Raw genomic sequence first — 21,555 nt, 5'->3', positions numbered from 1 at the left:
CCTTTAAATGTATGCAAGTTGGAGTACGTTGTTTCATGGATTGTGCCTTGAGAGGGGTCATGGTTTCAATATATTCACCCATGTTTTTTCCTGAAATCTTGGCCTTACCATCCCATTTTATGCAATGGAAACTCCCTTTTCCTGGCAAAAAAGCTTCTCAGGTATAGGTCAAACATCAAATTGTAATCTTTTTGTACATTCTGAAAATTTAAAATCCCCAAAAGTGAGGGAACTGAGACCCAAGTGAGAGCCATGGAGGGGCAGAACGCAAAGTGCTGCTGGCCAAGGAAGAGCAGGAGGAAGCAGAGAAGCTGTAGGACATCATGGTGCACACCTGGGCAACCTGCTGTCTTCACTCAGAGGACCTACAGGGTGCTTAACCATCATTTAGAACTCGGTATCTGGTGCCTCCTCTGGCCACCGAGGGAATTGCATTCAGAGGAACCACAGACAAAAGTCAGCCAAGAACAATTCACCAAAATAAATAAAAATGAATACATTTTTCTTTCAAAAAGGCATACAAATGTATGGTCAAGTCAAACAAAACCCAAGGAAACACAAGAAATGAAATATTTCACAACAACCCAAGAGTGCAAGAAACAGCATAAAAACAATCTCTTAAACCTATAATAATTCTATATGTATTTCTTGAAATAGCAGTTGCAGTAAGCAACCGGGCTGTAATGCTCTTATGAGTTCCATAGCCTCATCAACCCTTGTCACAATCTCCACCTGTTTGATTTTTTCTTAATTACAAATATGTATGAGTTAGAATCGCGAGTCTGTCTGTGATCAGACTGTAAACTGTAGTCAATGTATCACTGGCAATCATTAGCCACAATCTTTAAGTTTCCCTCCTAACCCCAGAGCACAGCCATAACTTTGGAAAGCAAAACTCACCCTCCAGCAAACTATCTATCCTCCAAAATCCAGTCTCTTCAAAACACCAAGTCCATTCTTCATGCTATAAAGTATGACGGCCAAGCCTTGCATATGAAGGAACGATGGTGCAGGCTCTAATACCTCAGCAAAGAGACATTTCCCTAAATTCTTTTATAAGTCCGGTTTCCATGATAAGAGTTATAGTAAAGTATTACCCAACCTAGACCTGTTTCCCTGGGTTGCCTCATGCCACGTGTTGTCTAGAATGACTCCTTTTTTAAGCCAACTTTCTGTTACCAATGTTACAAATTTTTAACCATACCCAATAACTTAAAAGCCAGTAACCTATAGCCAAGACACGTAAAGCGTATTATACATTTAAAACCAAACAGAAAAAAAATAAAGTGACTACACATATCTTTACTATTTAGATCAAACACAATTTTTACTTTTTTAGCTGTCATTTTAAAAGAAGAACCTTGTTACCTGTTGAATCCAATAATCACAGTCACAGATTTCTCTAAGAGAAACAGACACCAGCTCCCTTACCATAGAAGTTTTGAAGCTGCTGGCACCTTTAAGACCAGCTAGTGTATTTAGTCTATTTAATCTATTTAGCCAGCCCCCTGGGGAGCTTCCCCAGTGGACAGACCTAGGCTCCTAGCTACATTCCTCCATTGAGGCCTGATCCAGTCAGGGACATGCATAATAGTTAACACCAGAGATAACCAGTTATCTAGGATGCAGGGCTCCAAAGGTCAATTGAAACGGTTTTTATTTATTTGTTATTTCTTGAAAGGACTTAAAACTTAATCAAGGGGAGAATCAACCAGCATTTAAAGTTTTCACCATTTTTTCTTTTAAACATGAAACACAAAACATTCAAGCAACGAGAAGCAAAACCCAGACATAAACTGACACCCGTGGACAGCTTGGTGCACCAAGGACAGACAATAGACATAGAGGGAAGGAGCTAGATGGTGTCCCACCAAAGGGACCCAGATATCCTACCTAAAGGACCCAGAACCAGAAATGAGCACTTCTCCAATAGGAGCCAGCAAGGAGGCAGGATGTCCCTAGGAGAGCTCTTAAAAAGCTTAATCTCATTTTCCTTCTTTTGCCAAAGCATCTGTGGAGAGTCTGGGAGGACTGGTTTTCTCAAACCATTTTCTCTCTTGTCTGGGGTGTAAACTGTCTCTAATCAGATTCCAAAGCCTAAAAGCATCAATGAGAATTGACTTTGCTTCTCTAGATTTTAGCATAACTCTAAAAGAACACATACACAAAAACATTTTACCATTATTACCTTGTCCCTTTTTACAAGGTTTACTCACCACTACCCCAAATCTTTATTTTTCTTTGCATGTGTTTTCAATGCCCACGGTGCTTCTGTATCCTGCTTACTGGGACCTTTCCTGGCCCATTTTCCCCAATGCATCCCTCCTTCACTGGCTGGTTTCCTGGGACCATCTCGTCAGGTTGTCCTCTCTTTCCCGATCTTGGTGGGACCTCCATTTGATGATGCCTGTGTCATCCAGACACTGAGATTCGGGCATAGGACTCGAAGGAATACACACTCGGGTCATTCGTGTTAAAAGAATGCTATCCGGGCTTTACTGAGATCTCCTTATATACCAGAGGCAAAAGCCGTGGAAAAACAATAAAGCAGGCGAAAATCCCCAACCAGGAAAATAGGAAAAGGGGAAAAATCTGCATCGTGGCAAGTTCTGGTCCCAACACAGGGGCGTAAACAACTTCTTAACATCAATAAGCTGAAAGGCTCAGCAAGAGGACTGGGTGCCATGGAAGGTACTGGCCCCAAATTAGGGGCCTAGAGCAGCTGCCAAAGGTGTAAACAACTTCTTGCCATAGCAGGCTGAAAGGCACAGCAAGGGGGAAGGGAAACACTCCAAGGTATGGCCCAACAGGCTAATATAAAAATGTAATTGAAAAACTAAAACACTATATTTCAAGAAAAATAATTAAAATGTGCTACTTATCTAAGCATAACATTCATAATAGAAGAAACTTAAATGACTGAGAAATTCATAAGAAATATTCAACATCCTAGTACATCACACAAATGCAAATTAAAATTACTCTGAGATCACTTTTCATATTTGTCAGTATGACTAAGGTTAATAACACGTGTGACAACTCAAGCTGACTGGGTTATGGAGCAAGGGGAACATTCATAGTCTCCTGGTGGAAAGGCAAACTTCTACAGCAACTTCGGAGATCAGTATGATGGTTCTTCAGGAAGGTGAAAATTGTTGTTCCTTAAGATACAACTCCAGGTCTCATGTCCAGATGTTGATTCATCATAGAATACATACCTTTGCTCAACCATGTTCAGTGAAGCTCGTTTGTAATACTTAGAATTTGGAAATATTTAAGTTGTCCCTTAACGGATGAATGCATAAAGAAAACGTGGTGCATTTACAGACTGCATTGCTGCTTAACAATTACAAAAGGCAAAGGGAATCATGCACTATGCAGGACAATGAATGGATCTAGTAAAAGTCATTCTGGATGCGGTAATCCAGGCTGAAAAAGACAAATGGGATACATATTCACTTAAATGTGGATGTTAGCTGTTGATTCTTCAATCTGTGTGACTGTATGATCAGTTTAGTGTGAGGGTCTAGGGACGTGGGCCAGTCTGTCCTCATTTAGGGAAGTACAAGTTTACTCGTGGATTGCTGAGGGACACTGTCAGGATCAGGAATGTGAAATGTGAAGAGACAGGGCGAGGCAGCAATGGAGGGAACATAGAGAGGGACAGCTAAAATGAGGCACTGTATCGAAGCCTAAGAGAGTAGAAACCCTAATTGCTTTCTAAATTGTTTTATAAAGGTAACTAATGATTTATTATAGGTTCAAGGAGAAAAGTTAAAATGTTGCTTGGGTTCATCTATGTGAAATTTCAATAATAAGTAAGTCACAACAATTATGGATTTTGACTTTCAATGAACCTGCTACAGATAATGAATATCTAGTCCTTATGGAGACGTCTGTTACCATCTATTATACACTAGTCATTTTATTTTTTTACATTTCAAATGTCATCCCCATCATTGATCTCTCCACTTTGAACCCCCATACCCTCCCAGTCCTCTTTGTTTCTAAGAGGGCACTCCTCCATCTACCCACCCACTTCCACTTCACCCCTCTAGCATCCCCCTTCTCTGGGACATCAAGTTTCTACAGGGCCAGTTGTCTCCCTTCCCATAGATGTCAGATGAGCCAGTTGTTGCTACACATGCTCTACACTTTATGTATCAGGAGCCGTGGCCAGGACCATATATCCTCTTTAGTTGGTAGTTTAGTCCCGAGGAACTCTGAAGGCTCCAGTTAATTGATATTGTTGTTCTTCATATTGAGTTCCAATCCCCTTCATCTCCTTCAGGCTTTTCCCTAACTCTTTCATTGTGGTCCCCAGGCTTAGTCCAGTGGTTGGCTGTGAATATCTGCATCTGTGACTTGAACTTGAGAGGGTAGAAGGAAGCCTCGGACTCCCAAGTAAGGTAATAGGATGTAATTCTGTATGTGCCCAGAAGATGGCGACATAGGATGGTATTCACACACACTTGTTTCTCACTAACCTCTTAGTTCTGTTCAGCGTGTCAGGTAAGGTCCGCAATGTGTTCTGTGAGTGAAGATTCCTTCTGCTTGCTGGAACTCGATCTGCTGCGTGGAATACTCTCGATCGGCGATGGGCGTCTGGGTCGGTGGACGCAATGACTCCAGGAACTGAGAATGAATGGACTGAGTTGAGCAGACATTGAGGGGTTGGCATCTCCAGAACCTGCAGCTTAGCATCCATGGATCCAGGAGAGCACAGTGTGCAGGGCTGAAATCAGATTCTGTAATGGGGAGGAGGGAGAAACTAAGTTTTTGAAGTATTTGTTCTTTTTGAAAGCACAAAGTGGGAGATCAGTCAGTTTTCCTCTTTTTGCAACATCTTACTCTGACCTATAGGACATATCCTGGGGTATATTGCTTTCCAGATTCAATGGGCTTTTCAGAAATTCCAGTTTCCTGAAACGGCATGGCCCTACTTTGGTGGACTGAGTGGTAGGAAGTGGAAAGGTCCTCTGAGGGGCAGATGAGGATCAGAATATGAAAGGCCAAAAGAAGACGAAAGACACAGTTATGAAAGGAATGCTGGTGGGTACAAGGCAACAACAAGCATATTTCTCAAAGCCCTGTTTTACTGTAGTACTGTGGGAAGCATAACCACAAGCTGACAGAAACAAATTGTTAAAATAAACAATGCATTTGTTCCCATCCCCCAAACTACTCCGTTTTTTTCCACCAAGGTCAATAGAAATTTAAACCTCAAGTACACCTTCTCTTATGGTTCCATACCTCAGCAGGCTGAAAAATCTGCCAACAGGCCTTGACCTACCTTGAGTATGCCCGCAGGCAGACCTTTTCTCTCTTTCTTTTCCTCTGTTTGAGAGCAGGAGCAAATGACTTTATACAGTGGGCGATTTCCATTATCAACAAACAGAAATTTTCCTAAGTCATTAAAGCTAGAAAGCCAGTCATTGATGGGCTGGTGCGGTAAGATCATTCTAACTAAACTATCCCATGGGGAAAAGTAAAAGAGACAGCCACACCTGTGTTTAGGAAACGAGATGTCCGCAGGTGATTTGAGTATGGGTGCTGAGTGGGAGAGAAGAGGTCATGAATCTAGCTGGAAAAGCCCACCCCACTTTTAGATGTGTTTTCTTTCTTTTCTTTCTTTTTTTTTTTTTTTTTTTTTACTTTTCTTTTTTTCAGAGCTGGGGACCGAACCCAGGGCCTTGCGCTTCCTAGGCAAGCGCTCTAGCACTGAGCCAAATCCCCAGCCCCTAGATGTGTTTTCAAAAGGCATGCAATAGAAATTGAACTGCAATAAAAGTGTGTCAGTAAATGTGCTCTAATGATAGGTGATTAGGTTTTGGGGGCCATATTGACACAGAAACTGGATTAGTGGTAATATCTTGGGAAGTAGCTTGTGTTACAAGGAGAACTTCAGTTATCCCTTGCCTAGACCATCTACTGTCTTCTCTTCTCTTTTTCCTCTTTCACTCTTCTACCTGGGCTGATATAGCAAAAGGCTCTTACCAGAGACAAGTCAAAGGAGAATTAAGGTGAAATCTTTAGCCTGTTTTCTTGGAGACACATTGGACTGGAAAGGCTGTGAGGGAACCAGGCGGGAGGAGACTGCAAAGGGCAGAACGAAGCAGTGACTGCACTGGTCGTGTTTCCCATTCTGTCACAGAAGCATTTTAAGAAAGGAGGGTTCCATTGGCTCAGAGTCGGGAAGCACAGACTCCATCCTAGAAGGGGTAAGTGTAGCCGTGAGAGGTGCAGTTGGTAGAAGTGGACTGGCTGGCAGGATGTGAATGAGACTCTTTCCATGTGGGTGGAGCAGGGAGCAGAAATAGGGAAATTCTAGCTCTTAGCTTCCTCTCTGTGCCATTCAGTGCAGGCACCTGGCCTGAGAGTTATGGTGTTACCACCATTCAGAGTGAGCTTTACGTCGATTCTCTCCCCAAAACCCCTCAGAGCGACATTCAAAGGCCTGCTTCACTAACACACTAGGCAATTTTTACCTTCCTCAAATTGTCAATGACCAGCAGCAGAGCAAGGCAAGAAGGTTGCACGGCCATTTAGAGGGAGGAATCAAGGAGTGGTATTTGTGCAAGCCAGAAGAGACCTACAGGAAAGCTGGACATCAAAGAGCCACACACATTCTCTCATGGATTCTCATGGTTTTCCCAGGGTGAGATTCAGATGCATGTGGTAGTTACAGGCATTTCTGGCTGAAGCCGGTTTTCCTATGTGACATTAGGAAACAGTTGTAATAAAAGAAAGTTTCAAACAGCAAACTGTTCTGATTCTGATGGACACAAGTCTGATACTAGGCTGGAATTCTCTTCCTAAATTTCGATACTTTTGAAAATAAAGGATAGATAGTATAATGTACTCTAATCCTAAAATACTGTGAAATATGTATTTCATAAATATGCATTACATGATATTCAGTTGAAATTGCTGGGAATTGTACTTTCTTCTACCTATAACTGTTCTGCTCTGGACAGAATTACTAAAGAATATGATGACTTGGGCTGTGTGTGTCTGTGTGTGTCTTTGTGTGTTCTGTGCGTGTGTTTATGTGTGTCTCTGTGTTTCTTTAGGTAGGTATGTGTATTTATGTGTTTATATATTTATGTGAAAATGGAGGCTCTGTCAACTTATGGTATTTTTCACAGTAGCTATTGTCCACCGTGCTTTATGAGATGAAGTGTTCGTTATGGCAGATGGAGTCAGAGAGACTACAGAAAGATCAAAGTATGGGGCTTGGGATTTAGCTCAGTGGAAGAGCGATTGCCTGGCAACCGCAAAGCCCTGGGTTCGGTCCCCAGCTCCGGGGGTTGGGGGGGGGGGAGAAAAAGAAAGATCAAGGTATAGAGGAAGGGGCAGGGAAGATATCACAGCAGTTGAAATCACTTATTGTTCTTCCAGAGGATCTGGAATTGGTCCCTGGTAACCATACAAAGACTAACACCAACCTCGATAGGCAAAGCTGTCTCCCAGATTCTGCCCACACTTGACAACCTCGTGATGCTTCCACCCATACAAAAGGCAAAACACAGATCTGGGTCTAGTGGCTAATAGTGACATGGTCTATCTAATCTGGAGGGGAGGAGGGTGGCGGCCAGCAGCAGCAGTGGCAGCGACAGGGGCATCCAGAACACTCCAGGCCACCACCGTCCCCACCACCACTTGTATGGGTGGCTTTAAAGAGTTGAGTAAAAACAAGCTGGTAACCAACCATGGTTGAAGGGGGATTTGATCCCTGTGAATGTATTTGCTCTCATGAACGCGCTATGAGAAAATTCATCAATCTGCTCCGGCAGTCCCAGTCCTATTGCACCAACACAGAATGCCTTCGGGAATTGCCAGGGCCCTCAGGCGACAGTGGCATCAGCATCACTGTGATCTTGATGGCCTGGATGGTGATCGCTGTGCTCCTCTTTCTATTGAGGCCTCCTAACCTGAGAGGCTTCAGCCTTCCTGGAAAGCCCTCCAGTCCTCACAGTGGACAGGTCCCGCCAGCCCCTCCTGTGGGCTAACATCCTGGTGTGGGAAACAGCGATTGTTTGATGCCCTGCACGACCGAACGACTGAAGAGAACATGGCATTACCTGTCTCTCCTTTTCCGTCTGCAGTGTGGATGGTATTGTTTTCATGAGCTTCTAGAAGTTTCACTTGCCAACTGCCTTTGTTTCCTGTGTTGCCACAGTCCTTGTTTACAGTATACCCCAGTAAATGATTTCTTTGAAAAGTCGAGGGCTGTGTTGGTTGGCCTAAGCTTAAACTTTCCACTTGTTCTCCCTGGAACCCTGACCATAGCATCTGTGGTGGTTTCTGGCCCAACTGAAGGAAAATTAAGGTTTCTGCATTTAAGTATTTTAAGTGGTTTGGATAGATTTTAATTCTTTTCATAAGGTATATTCTGGTTGTCTGGTATGAGTGACAGAGCCATGCTGTAGTCACTTTACTGTGGCAGTTTACCTATGGGTGGCAGTTTTCTGTAGTCCTTGACACTGATACTTTAGATCATTTTCCTTACAAAGTCCAGCTGGCTTATATGGCTAGAATAGGAAAATTGATTTGGTTGTTTACTGATTTTTTTTAATTACCATTAAAAATTTCTGATGATAATACTTTAAATAAACATGATTGATTAATATTTTTAAAAGAGGTAAAACACTCAGAGACCTAGAAAACCATGGATGGGTTCCTCTTTAGTCAACTGGAGCCACAAAAATGTCAGAATCACACAGCCAATCAGAATTCACCTGAAACCAGACACTACAGAAATAGTCTCATTTACATAGAAAGAAGTGGCTGATGGGAAAGGATAAGCAAAGTTGCTCAGCACGACCATGAAAGGACTCTTCACAACTGGGCATAGTGACTCCAAGTGCCAATTTCAGTGCTTGGGATAAAGAAGTAGGTAGATTCCTGTAGGATCAAGGCCACCCTGTTTCACCCAGCAAGTCCATGATGTTTAGTTCTGCCAGATTATCCTGAGAGGTCCCGTTTTTTCCCTTTTTTTTTCATACTTTTTACTTGTGTGAGTATATTGTAGCTATCTTCAAACACACCAGAAGAGGGCGTCAGATCCCATTGCAGATGGCTGTAGGTAGCCATGTGGTTGTTGAGATTTGAACTCAGGATCTCTGGGAGAGCAGTTGGTACTCTTAATCTCTGAACCATCTCTCCAACCCCTGACAGATCCTGTGACAACATACTGACTAAAACTCTTTATACATTCCTTCAAAGGGTTAATATTTCCAGGCTTCAGTGACAATGGTGCATTATAACTTAGATGAAGTATATCATAAGTGACACTGGTCTCAGATATTGAAGTGGTGAGTAAACGATCAGAAATAGAAGGACGCCGCAGGCCACTGGATATCTATGCAGGATAGCAGTAGATGTAGTTGCACTTTTTACATAAAACACACAGAGCTTTCCAAACCTATTTATTTTTATTTTAGTTTGTTTAAGATTTATGACGTATACAGCATTCTGCCTGCATGCATGCTTACAGGCCAGAAGAGGGCGCCAGATCTCACTGTAGATGGTTGTGAGCCACTGTGTGGTTACTGGGAATTGAACTCCGGACCTCTGGAACAGTAGCCAGTATTAACTGTGGAACCACCTCTCTGGCACCATTACTTCTATTCTAATCTGCCTGATGTCTCCAGTAATTTTCTTATGAATGTTCTCTTGGCATGATAAAGTTTGGTCTTACCCTGTGCGCTCAGAAGGGACACACATCTGCAATGACATGTTTATTTGGGGTTTTGTATTTGTAATCCAAGATCTTTTTGTTTGTATTTAGCATGGAACTATCTATGTAAACAAGGATGTTCTCCTCCCTGCCTCTGCCCTCCTGCTTGAACTCTTGAACTAACAGTGGACCACCACCATGAAAGGCACTTTCTTCTTTGTGTCCTATATCCACAAACAAGCAATTATGTTTGTTACTAGGGCATACTAGGGCATTATGAAATATGCTATCACCTTAGATGGTTCATGACATGGCGTATAGATTAACAACTTGTAGCTGGGTATTTCGAGGCATTGTTCCATTGGACTAGACAGAAGACTCTGGCATGAATTTTCTACACTTGATCTTAGCCAAAAGGCTGAGAAGCGATGAATTTTCTAATGGCGTTACGTGCCCTATCATTTTTCTGAAAGTCCTTTGGACTTATGCCAGAGTGAGGGATGTGCACGAATCTCACTGGAAATTAAGTGTCCGTTTCCTTTAAGGCTGAGGTTGGGTTTCTTTTGAGAGTGGAGTGCTTGTGACTGGGATGATTCAGGTCTCCTCCAGCCAAGGCAACTGTGGGAGAAGACATCCCTCAGGTGCACTGAATTCTCACTTCCACAAGGTGGCACCCCATACCTAGCAATCCATATCCACATTTCTTCAGGACAAACACATAAGGGCCATTTGGCTAGAAGGGGTCAGAACAACACCACTCTTCTGTTCCCCTTTTATTGAGCAGTAAGTGGTGATCGCCCTTAGAGACAGCAGACTGCTGTGGTCAGAATGGAGGAAGGTGATAATTTAAGGCCTGTCACTGTAGGAATGAAAAGTTGACATTTTTATCTGCAGATAGTATAATAACATTTATGAAACATTTATGAAAATCCAAGGATATAATCATTAAGGAAAAATTTCAAGCTGATTGCCCATTAATTATTATATATCAATTGTATAAAAAAATCAAAGAAAAGCTATTGCTAAGGAGTACTGATCAAAAAGACTGCATATTTTTATTTTTTTCATTTTAATTTGGTTTCAAACAGTGTGTGTGTGTTCCTACATTTTAAACTGATGTGAACAAAGAGAAACTGTCCAGAGGGATAAAAAGAAATGATAGAAGAGGTAAGGAAAGGAAGGACAATGGTATTGAGAGGCAGAGATAGGCACAATATATGGTATATACATATATGAAAATTAGACACACACACACACACACACACACACGTGCAATAGCAGCAAGGTACTCAGCAGGTAAAGAACTTGCTGCACTAGTGTGATTATCTGAGTTCAATACCTGGGACCCATGGTAGAAACATGAACTGAAAATTGTAGCATGTATGTGCACAGACACACACACATATCCACTGACAAAGAAAGCTTTGAAAATTATAAGCATTTGACTTTAGAGGCAGAAGGATCAGGAGTTGGAAATGAGGTCACCCCAACATTCACTCACCTCAGAAAACCCAAGAACCGAGATTGAGCTAAGCTAATGAGTCCGATTAAAGTGAGGCAAATGTAAGAAAAAAGAATTTTAATGTGCAAGTATGCATGGCATAAACCACAACAAATATTAGGTTAGAAATATCAAATTGCGGGCTGGAGAGATGGCTTAGTGGTTAAGAGCACTGACTGCTCTTCCAGAGGTCCTGAGTTCAAATCCCAGCAACTACATGGTGGCTCACAACCACCTGTAATGAGTTCTGATGCCCTTTCTGGTGTGTCTGCAGACAGCTACAGTGCACTTATAATAAATAAATGTTAAAAAAAATGGCTGGAGAGATGGCTCAGAGGTTAAGAGCACTGTCTGCTCTTCCAGAGGTCCTGAGTTCAATTCCCAGCAACCACATGGTGGCTTTCAACCATCTATAATCAGGTCTGGTGCCCTCTTCTGGCCTGCAGGTGCATACATGCAGGCAGAAAGCTGTATGATATATACATAATAAATAAATAAATAAATAAATATATAAATAAATAAATAAATAAATAAATAAATAAATGTTAAAAAATATCAAATTGCTGGTCCTTTATATTAGTTGAAAGAAAGAAAGTAACAAAGAAGCAAAAAAAAGAGAGAAAAAAGAAACTAAACGACAAACTTATGAAGGGAGGTAGAAGCCATCAAAATGAGGGCAGGGAGTGAAAGAAAATGGGCAGGGTGCCATGCTTGAAGGAGGAAAAGACTCTCTGCTCTGATGAAGCTGACAAAGGTGGTGCCTGCAGGTCCTTCACAGGCGCTTTGACCCTGCCGGCTCAGCTTAGGCACAGTTGTTTGTCCTCTTGGATCCTGTGCGGATTCCAGGTAAGGCGGGCAGTGGGAGAGCCAGGTCTCCAGCTAACTGGCTAAGCTGCTGTGCTTCAGAGCACAGGGTGCTTTGTTGCAGCTTGAGCAGGAGCTCCTGAGTCTGCACAGCCGCTGCACAATGTTTCCACCACACTCCTGCTTTCCTCCCCTGTGAAATCCCCTCTGGAGTCATGTTTGCTGCTTGCTGTGTACTGAACTGCTGCCAAAGAAAAACAAGCTCGTTCCTGAAGAACTATTGGTGAACAGGTCCTCTTCCCCCATATCCTAATAACTTTTCTCTTCCATTACCTATGATGTGGGCTACTTATTAAAAGTAGTTTGCAAAAAACTTTGCCTCCATCCTGCTGTAGTAGAAATAAGAAAAAAGCAAGCAGGTCCTTTTGTACAAAATACTTTATCAGAGGTCTTAAGCTCCTCAGGTTTCCTCAAAGAAGCTCGGAAGGCAATTTTAGGAAGTATCTAATAATATTGCATGTGATAAAAGAAGAGAGGCACTTGGGTCAACTAAAATCCAACTTTATTAGTCTGGTCTCTTAGTCTTCAGTGCATCTATCCAGGCTCTTCTGGCTTTTAGAGTCTCTAGCAAGAAGTGATGTGTAATTCTCATGGGAGGACTGACTGTGTATGTTACCAGTACTTTTACCCTTGCAGCTTTTATTACACTTTATTTGTTCTCCATGTTTCCTGTCTTAGGTAATATATGCCCAGGGGAATTTCTTCGCGACTCCAGTCTGTTTCATACTGTGTGCTCCTTTTACTTTGATAAGACTCTTGCTTAAGTTAAGGACATTTTCTTCTATGATTTCGGTTGAGAATGGTTTTTTTTTCTTGTTTTGGGTTTTTATTTTTGTTTTTTTTTTTGTCTTATTTGCCTTTGACCCAAGTTTATTTTCATCCTTCCTTCAGACACACCAGAAGAGGGCATCAAATCTCTTTACAGATGGTTGTGAGCCACCATGTGGTTGCTGGGAATTGAACTCAGGACCTCCGGAAGAGTAGTCGGGTGCTCTTAACCGCTGAGCCATCTCTCCAGCCCATATTTTCATCCTTCCTATATACTTTATTGTCTTTATCATTTTATTATTATATTTGTTATTTAGCAGAAAAATCCTACTTCTTGCATGTTTTCTCCCAGGATTCTCTTCCTTCCTTCCTTCCTTCCTTCCTTCCTTCCTTCCTTCCTTTACTTTTCCTTTATTCCTTTCCCCCTCCACTCTTTTCCTCCCTTTGGATTTAAGATTTCCTCTATCTACGTATCCATTCCTTCTATCATCTCTTCAATGCCTGAGGTTCTCTATTCCAGCTGTTGGAGTCTGTTATTAAGGTCTGCCTCTGAGAGACTATTTGAGTTCCTACATTTTACTCATCCACATCTCTCCCTTTATGTTTCCTTCATTCATTTCCTTCCACAGTTAGTGTTTTCACAGATTTCTTTATTTTTCTCTTTAAAGACCTCTATGATATGTGCAAATGCTGTTTTACAATCTTTTTTTATTCTTGTTCTTCAGTCATGTTGACATATTCAGGGCCTTCTGTGATAGTGTTGATGGTTCTAATAAAGATTTTAATGTCATGGCTGTTACTGGTTGTGTTTCTATGCTGGTCTGTAGGTATCTGGGCTTGGGAAGATTGTAATTCTAGGTGCTAGATCTGGTTTTGTGTGGTAGAAAGTATTTGATCTCAACCATGGATTTCTGCCCATACTTTGTCCATTTAGTTTCTGGATAAAAGGTGCACACAAGCTTTATGTTTATGATAATCCATAATCAGCACAAGAACTGAGCAGATAGCTATCCTCTGTACTATTATGCATATTTCTCCAAAAGTTCCATTGTGTAATTTGCCATGGTTTTGTCTGAGCTGCTTTTCACTCCAATTAGCCCACTCACAAGGTTAATTATTTACAGACTCTTACCTCATGGTGGCTTCTCCTCTATTTACGTTCTTCTTTCTACCCCTGTCTGTCATGGTCTCCTCCCACCCCCAAGCTGGAATCACCAGGGAACACCTGTCTTAATTCTGCACAGCTTTTGACTATAGGCATTTTTATTTACAATTCAGAAATAACTTGTTGGCAAGGCCACATAAGAGTATGCATTGGTGTTTTCTTTCTTTCGTTTGTTGTTGTTGCTATTTTTAATTTGTCTTTGTCTGTTTGGTTGGTTGGTTGGTTTTTGAGACAGTGTTTCACTACTGTATTAGCATTTTCAAAAGCCAGTTGCTTGATTAAGATATCTGGGGTCAGAGAAAGGCCTGAATGTTAGTATTCTGCTAGCAGCCTTCTGATGAAGATGTAGAACTCACAACTCCCACTACACCACACCTGCTTAGAGGGTGACATGCCCCCACCTTAAAGATATTGGACTAAACATCTTAACCTGTAAGCCACTGCAATTAAATGCTGTCCTTTATAAGACTTTCACTGGTCATGCTATATGTTCACAGCAGTAAAACCCTAACTTCACCGACCTCTGAAGGATCATTTCCCCAATGTAGGGGACTGCCAGGGCGTTGAGACAGGCATGAAGATCTGAGTTCAAGGTCAATCTACACAGGAAGATCCAGGACAGGCAAGCTGAGGCAGGGAAGGAGTGGAAAACAGGAAGCTAGTGATAATGGAATAGAATGAGGTGAGCAATTCCAGCACCTCCGAGCAGCAAAAGTCAGCAGCTTTGCCCACAAAGCCCTGACTTTAGTGTACAGAATAGAAGGGACTACTGGACAATTGGTGCTGGTTCACTGGAACTAAGAAATTAGTGCTGATTAAAATGAGACCAGAATCAAAGTGGTAAAATCTTACGGAGAGTGCTTTTTGAGAGCACAAAGAAGCTGTGTTATAGAAAGAGCCAAGGCTGAACCTGGTGCTACAGCTCTCCTTGGTAAAGTCTAACAGTCACACAGTTAGTACTGGTTTTGAAGACACGAAAGGGTCATGAAGAGGAGGTGAGGCTTGACACTGTGAGATGCCATGGAAGGCCATTAGTGAAGGTGATGACTCCATTTTTCTTGATGGCCCAGGACTTAAGAGGTCATGCAAAGAATCTGGGACTGGGCACCATGAAAAGAGCCTATGGAAGGCTCTGGTGAAGCTTAGTTGCAGTGAAAGACCCCAGTACATTGGGAATTCCAGTGCCACTGGATGATCACCAAGAACAGAAGCATCAGTGGTATGGATCAACCAGAGGTTAGAGTGCTACAGAGGTTAGAGCTGGAGACGTGACCCCAACTCTTCGGAGGAGCCCAGATCATGTGTGGGTCCGAGATATTGAAGGAAGAAGCTGTAACATTGAAGTTGCCTTGGAGACATACAGATGTTTGAGACGCCAGAGCCATGGACTCTCTACTGAGGAAAGCTGCAAACACGGAGTGCAAACAGCACAGCAGGAAACTTTTCTTGCAATCAACAAAGATCAAAAGGGAGTTGGAGATCTGAAGACCACGTTGACATCAGACATGGAGATGCAGAGTTTAAAGTTTACCCAGCTGGGTTCCTGTCTAGCGTGGGTGTTACAGCTAAGTGCTTGGATCAATCTCAGATGAGACGTTCAACTTTACACTGAACATTTTTAAGACTGCTATGAACTATGGGAATTCTGGAAGTTGACCTAATGGATTTTGCATTGTGCTATGTTTAGATGTGGCCCCCATGGTGTCATAGGTTTGAAGAAGCCTCTGGAAGCCTCAGAGTGGAATGTGAAGGTTTGTATATGCTTGGCCCAGGGAGTGGTACTATTATGAGGTATGGCTCTTTGGAGTAGGTATTTGCTTGTTGGGTCAGGTGTTTCGCTGTGGGTCTGGCCTTTAAGACCCTCATCATAGCTGCCTCAAACTGAGTATTCTGCTAGCAAACATCACATGAAGATGTAGAACTCTCAGCTCCTACGGCACCGTATCTGCTTAGATGCTGCCAGGCTCCCACCTTGATGATAAAGAACTGAAGATCTGAACCTTTAAGTAGCTCCAATTAAATGCTGCCCTTTATAACATTTGTCTTAGTCATGGTATCTGTTCTCGGCAGTGAAACCCTAACTAAAAACTTCACATAGATGCCTGGAAGTCTAGATAATTAGCATGCAGACCCCATAAATGTGTCCCTACATATCTCAAGAAACACTTTGTTCAGGTATGATCCATTGCCACAAATTAGGAACACGATGAAGGACAAACGTCCACGGTAGGGGCTGGAGAGATGGCTCATCATTTGAGAATTTGTTTCTCAAAAGACCTGCAGGGCACCTAACAATCCTCTGTCACTTAAGTTCCAGGTGAAACCCAATGACCCCTTCTGGCCTTTGGGGAACAGCACGCACAGACCTACAGAAGGCAAAACACTCATAAATATAAAATAAATCAACAACACCAACAAACAAAAACAAAAGCGCCAAAAGGAGGGAAAAACAAAGGAGAAAACTCATAGGGCACCTTTGCCTGGATATTTTGTCCAGCTTTTAAAGAAATCTAGAAACTGAATTGTAAACTATGTGGTCTGCTTGAGTTGAAATCCCAAATGGAACATAGTACATTGTCAAGAACAAAAGTCACCATCCTAATCAAGAACAAGAAAACAACCAGCCATAAAAACCCTATCCCCTGAAAGGTCTTGCAATTTATTATCTCTTCTGTGCAGTTACAATTGATATCATGTTTGAAGGAAACCAAAAGCAAGCAATTCTGTTTCATGACTGCTTCTATACTCCCTATAATATTGTTTTATTTCCTGGGAGATACTACAGAAAACCTGAGGAATATCCCATTAATATGTTCAACACTCTCATCCACAAAAGAGTATATTTTAGCGGTGGCTAAATATTTGATAAGGATACAGCATTGATAATTTTTTCATCATGAAGTTGGTATTCAGAGTTGGACACACAATCTACACTGAAAGTACAATTGTCTTTGTATCTCAGTCTGACTGGGAAGTAATTATGATGCCCAATCCCTGTGAGAATGCAGAGATCCATCTCTGCCTGAGAGCTGTGGGATTTCAGATGGTTACATCACACTTCAATAAAGAAGGTTCTTAAGAGTGACGAGTTCGAGATCACTGTTTGATTCACAAGGATACATTCGATTTACTCAAAAGTAACAGGACACAAGGATTCAATATCTGCGGTGTAGATGGTCTTGCTGGCCTCCTCACACAACCTCTTTCCCTCCTCACAGGATGCTTGCAGTTCAGTCTGCTCCACCAGCAGTTTTCTGTTCTCATTCATCAAAATCCTTACATTCTTCTTCAATTCATTGCGTTCATTCAGGAGGTGGAAGTTTCTGATGCTGAATCAAAAACAAATAATGGTAAATCCCAGGTAGTTTCTATTTGCCTGCCACTCCTGCAAGTACAATCATCCCTTCAAGGGCCCCATCCCCAGGCATCTCCAGACTAGAGCCACAGTTTGCATGTTAGCACCAATTAGAGGCAGGTCAAATCCCGAGTCCGCATTCCACGGGAATCAAAGTACTTCAGAAAATCCTGACACTAAGAGGGTATGTGCACATCAAAGAAGAGGAAATGGTGCATATGGGTGCTTATGTGTTCATGGTATTCTAAAACCATTGGCAGGTGGAGGGCCAATCCCCTCTGAGGGATGATAGAAGACCCAGCAGCTATACAAACTTTCCATGTCTTTCTCATGGATCACAGATCTTTTTTCAAAGTCATAGCTGGACAGAAGTATTTCCCGCCTAGTGCTGGGGTCTCCTTTCTGTCAGTGACTCACCGGTAGGAATTGTTCTCTTGTGTGAGCTCCTTGTACTTCTCCATGGCATCACTTATCCAGTTGGTCATCTTATGCATATCCATCGTTCTCATCTCATGTTGGGATTTAAGCATTGGCAATTCAACACTCAGCCTGTGTTAGAACATGACCCAAGGAACAAATAACTGTCTGAACTCATGATTTCAGAATTAGATGAAGTGTAAATAAAAAATACCCAATAAAAAATTCAAATTCAAGGAATGGGGGCTAGGGAAGAAAGTGGAAAACTCAAAGACCACAGCAAAAACACAACAGTGAGACTCAAACCATCACTCTCCCATAGAAAATATTTCTCTGCAAATCAGCACACATTTGTTTTGAAATAAGGGCTCCTTAAAAGGCTGGTGAGATACGGTCCTACAAAGACCCTCTGTATAGGAGGGGGGAAAGTCTGAGAGCTGCATGTTTGGGAATAACAAGTGCCAAGAATTTATTCCCACAGTGACCTTTTCTAGGTCACAATAAACCATCCTTGGATAATTAGAAAAAAGAAAATAAAGTTCAAAGCAGGAAAATAAATAAATAAATAAATAAATAAATGAATAAATAAATAAATAAATAAATGAATAAATAAATAAGTGAAATCAGACTGCTCTCTGGACTACCTAAGCCCATTTATATAACACAAACTTGCTCCTTCCTATTGGTGCTGGTTAAACTAATTATCCTGGGCATTGGACGGCAGAGCCAGGGGACCAAATGGAGGGAGCCGACTTTCAAGATCTGGTCAGGTCAGCATGAAGGAATTGAACAGTTGTGTAAGAAATATAAGATGTTTCCTCCAGTCTGTGCCACAGCCTTGGGTCCAACAGAAAGATGTGTGATGACTTTCTCTTGTTTTGAAAGCAGAGATTCTCAATCCTTGTTACATGACTCCCAGAGGCCGTAACTACTTTTTACAGGGAAGAGGATTCATAACACCTCCTCCCCTCAGGAGAGCCCTATGTGCCAGCAAGGTAAACAGAAGGAGCAAAGTGCTCTGTTGATCAATGACGGCCTCTACGGACTCATCACTATCATGACCTGCAAACTGTTCATCAAACAAATCCTCAGACCCAATCAAAGGTCCCAGACTCCCTGATCCTGAGCAAAACACACACAAATACTTTCACATCCATCCATACATACCAACCCATATACAAACATAATTAGAATGCCAACTTTATCATAGAGGTGCCATAGAATCAGTGTATAAGGCCCAAAATCAGAGTAAGAGTGATGACATTCAGGCATTTCATTCACACACTTAGATGCAGCAAGTGTGACCAGGTCCTTCCAGCTGTTGAAAAAAATCCAATCCAACTCCAAGGAGATCAGGGTCAAGTACAAGAGAGGTTGACCCTAAACACACAGCACCTAGCTTCTCTCACAGGCCAGCACCTGCCAAGGCTCCTTAAAGTCCAGGATGAGAGGTGAAACACTTTCTGGATGTGAGGAAATCTTGGCTTAGCAGAGAGAGCACAAGACAGTCAGTAGGTTACAGGGCATAATGACTACCTGTAGTTCAAACCATCATTGACATAAAGGTCCAGGATTTGAGAAAGTTCATCCCGCTCGATTTTACACTTCTGGATTTCAGATTTTAGTTCCTCCAAATTCTTTATACGCTTTTCATGGTTACGGATGAAATTTTCTGATGATGCCTTCCGAATAAACCCTGTAGATAGATAAACACAAGTGAATGTACATATTTAATAGCCCATGGGCAGAAAAGACCATTCTGAATCTCAAAAAGGAGGTTGAGGAAGAAGAAAGGCTGGAGACTTGTTGAATCCCTGAAAGAGAAGAAAAGCTATCTCTAATGTGGACTCTTAAGCTATTTCCCTCTTCCCAACCTCCAGTGCCATACATAAGCCTCACTCACTATTACATGATCCCTCATACTGAAAGATAGAATCTACCTCAGACATAAAGATTTGGGACATTGTCAGCAGATATCAGTTGTGGAGCAGGTCAATCCTGGAGTTCACAGCACCATCAAACCCTAATCGTGTGTTCAAGCTTAAAGTGTCTGCGACCTCAATTTATGACTAGGGGGTTCATCCTTCCTTGTTGTTGTCACTACAGGCTTAGTAACCTACAGGAATCTAGAGGATGAAGTGCTTCAGCACCCAACCATGAATGGGCACATTGTTATCCTCATAGGGTTTCCTCCTGGCATTCCTTGGCAGTAGAAATTAAAAAGCTCATAGAAAAGAAGCTGCAGGCCTGCCAATTCCTGGCTCTCTGTCAAATTAACCATCAGGACTCTTGACTCTTGGTCTGCAATTGACAATTTCCAAGGCTCCAGCTTGTAAGGCCGACTCCTGAAAGGCACAGCTCAAACCTTCCTCCTGGAGGAAGTGCCCTGACTCTACCCAGTACTCACTGTGCCTTCCCCAGAATGATTTCATTCTTCCATACTTACAAGACAGAAGGCCAGCTTTCTTCTGCCTCGGTCTGGTCTCTCCTTGGTCTCCCCCCTCCTTCTGAACGAGCTTGAGCAGCTGGTGAAACATGCCTGTTTGTGAACCCAAAAGGCACTGAGGGAATCCCACAGGCAGTTGGTGTCACCACAACACTGGTGACATCACAGAAGATTCTAGTGCTCTCTTAGATACAAGAGATTGTCCAAGGAAGACATTACTGATGACGTCACTGGGAAGTTCTATGGCCTCCCTGCTACCCAGCTCTCCCAAAAGCAACCAATTTCTATGGGGCCCTTTTCTGCAGCCTCTCCTGTGACCCAGGGAATATCCTTTGGCAACTTCTCCTCCAAAGTTAGATATGTCTCTCTGCTTCATCAGATGTCATCAATGCTTTTGATGGGGAGAGTTGGTTACAACCCTGAATTGGAGAAGAGATTTTTGTTAGCACCCAAATCTCTAGGGACCACAAATGAGGACGATTTCTATCAATAATAAATCTACACCTGAGACGATGCTCATACATACAGTCTAATTCCCAAAGTTTCCCTGTTTCCTAGAGGCCAATATATTTCTCCTATAATTTTAATTTTATAAAACCTGAATAATATTTGCTTATTGTGCATTCCTTGATGGCCAGGACTATTTCCACATACATGTCCATGTATTTCACAAAGTCAATGTTAATAATCCTACTTTTTGCAATAAAAACTCCCTTTTCTTCGGAATATAGGGGATCAACTACAGGGCAAATATAAAATCATAAATTTCTGTCCCTTCTTTTACACATTAAGTAGGACATCATTCCTTTCTCAAATATAGCCAGACAATTAAATTGGTCATCAGTGAGTAAAGGTCAACCTGGACTGCGTGTTCCTCCATTGTAGCCCGACAGCCATCACTTCTCCAATATCTGTCTTCCTTAATTTCCAAGTCCAGGCATGAGGATATTGGGGGTTGCCCCTTGATACTTTACTCCTAGCAAACATAAGAATCAGCAGGATGGGCAGGGAGTCGAATGGCCTGAGGTCAGGTTAAACCTCAATTTTAGTGGGTCCATAAGTTCAGGGGAAAGTCCATTTGGCATTGTCATGTGTGGCGTCTGTGTTCTTCTCCTAGGTGCGCTCAGTCTGTGCTATGACGCCTCCTAACCTCACAGAGTGAAAATCACGTCTGTCTTCTCTGGGAAGGGCTCTGCCTCTGACTCCCACCTGGAGTTGGACAACATCGCTATACAAAGCTCAAAACAGAGGAGTGGAGATGATGGATGCTTCAGAAGTTTAGGGTCATTTCTTCCAAATAAGGCACACATTTTTCCAATGTAATTTTTCCTTTGTTCTTTCACTCATGGTGGCTGGC

At 42.2% G+C, this 21,555-nt stretch overlaps 1 protein-coding gene and 1 pseudogene across 1 annotated transcript; one reads left to right on the top strand and one right to left on the bottom strand.

The window, feature by feature from the left end:
- The first annotated feature begins 7,712 nt into the window (after nt 1-7,712).
- Nucleotides 7,713-8,013, top strand: LOC134482252 (small integral membrane protein 14-like; annotated as a pseudogene).
- A 9,069-nt stretch (nt 8,014-17,082) lies between these two features.
- On the bottom strand, nt 17,083-20,617 carry LOC148000798 (uncharacterized). The gene is made up of 4 exons (XM_087586751.1): nt 20,199-20,617; nt 19,289-19,448; nt 17,753-17,884; nt 17,083-17,309 (listed from the first exon to the last, which is right to left on the bottom strand). Exons 1-4 carry the CDS (start codon nt 20,287-20,289, stop codon nt 17,108-17,110), a joined length of 585 nt encoding a protein of 194 aa, XP_087442877.1. The 5' UTR covers nt 20,290-20,617; the 3' UTR covers nt 17,083-17,107.
- Nucleotides 20,618-21,555: the final 938 nt, after the last annotated feature.

The sequence above is a fragment of the Rattus norvegicus genome, chromosome 15, assembly GCF_021556685.1.
Source record: "Rattus norvegicus strain SHRSP/BbbUtx chromosome 15, alternate assembly SHRSP_T2T, whole genome shotgun sequence".
In the NCBI taxonomy this organism is placed as follows: domain Eukaryota; kingdom Metazoa; phylum Chordata; class Mammalia; order Rodentia; family Muridae; genus Rattus; species Rattus norvegicus.
The sequence above is the reverse complement of the archived record's forward strand: the minus strand, read 5'-3'. Positions and strand labels throughout refer to the sequence as shown.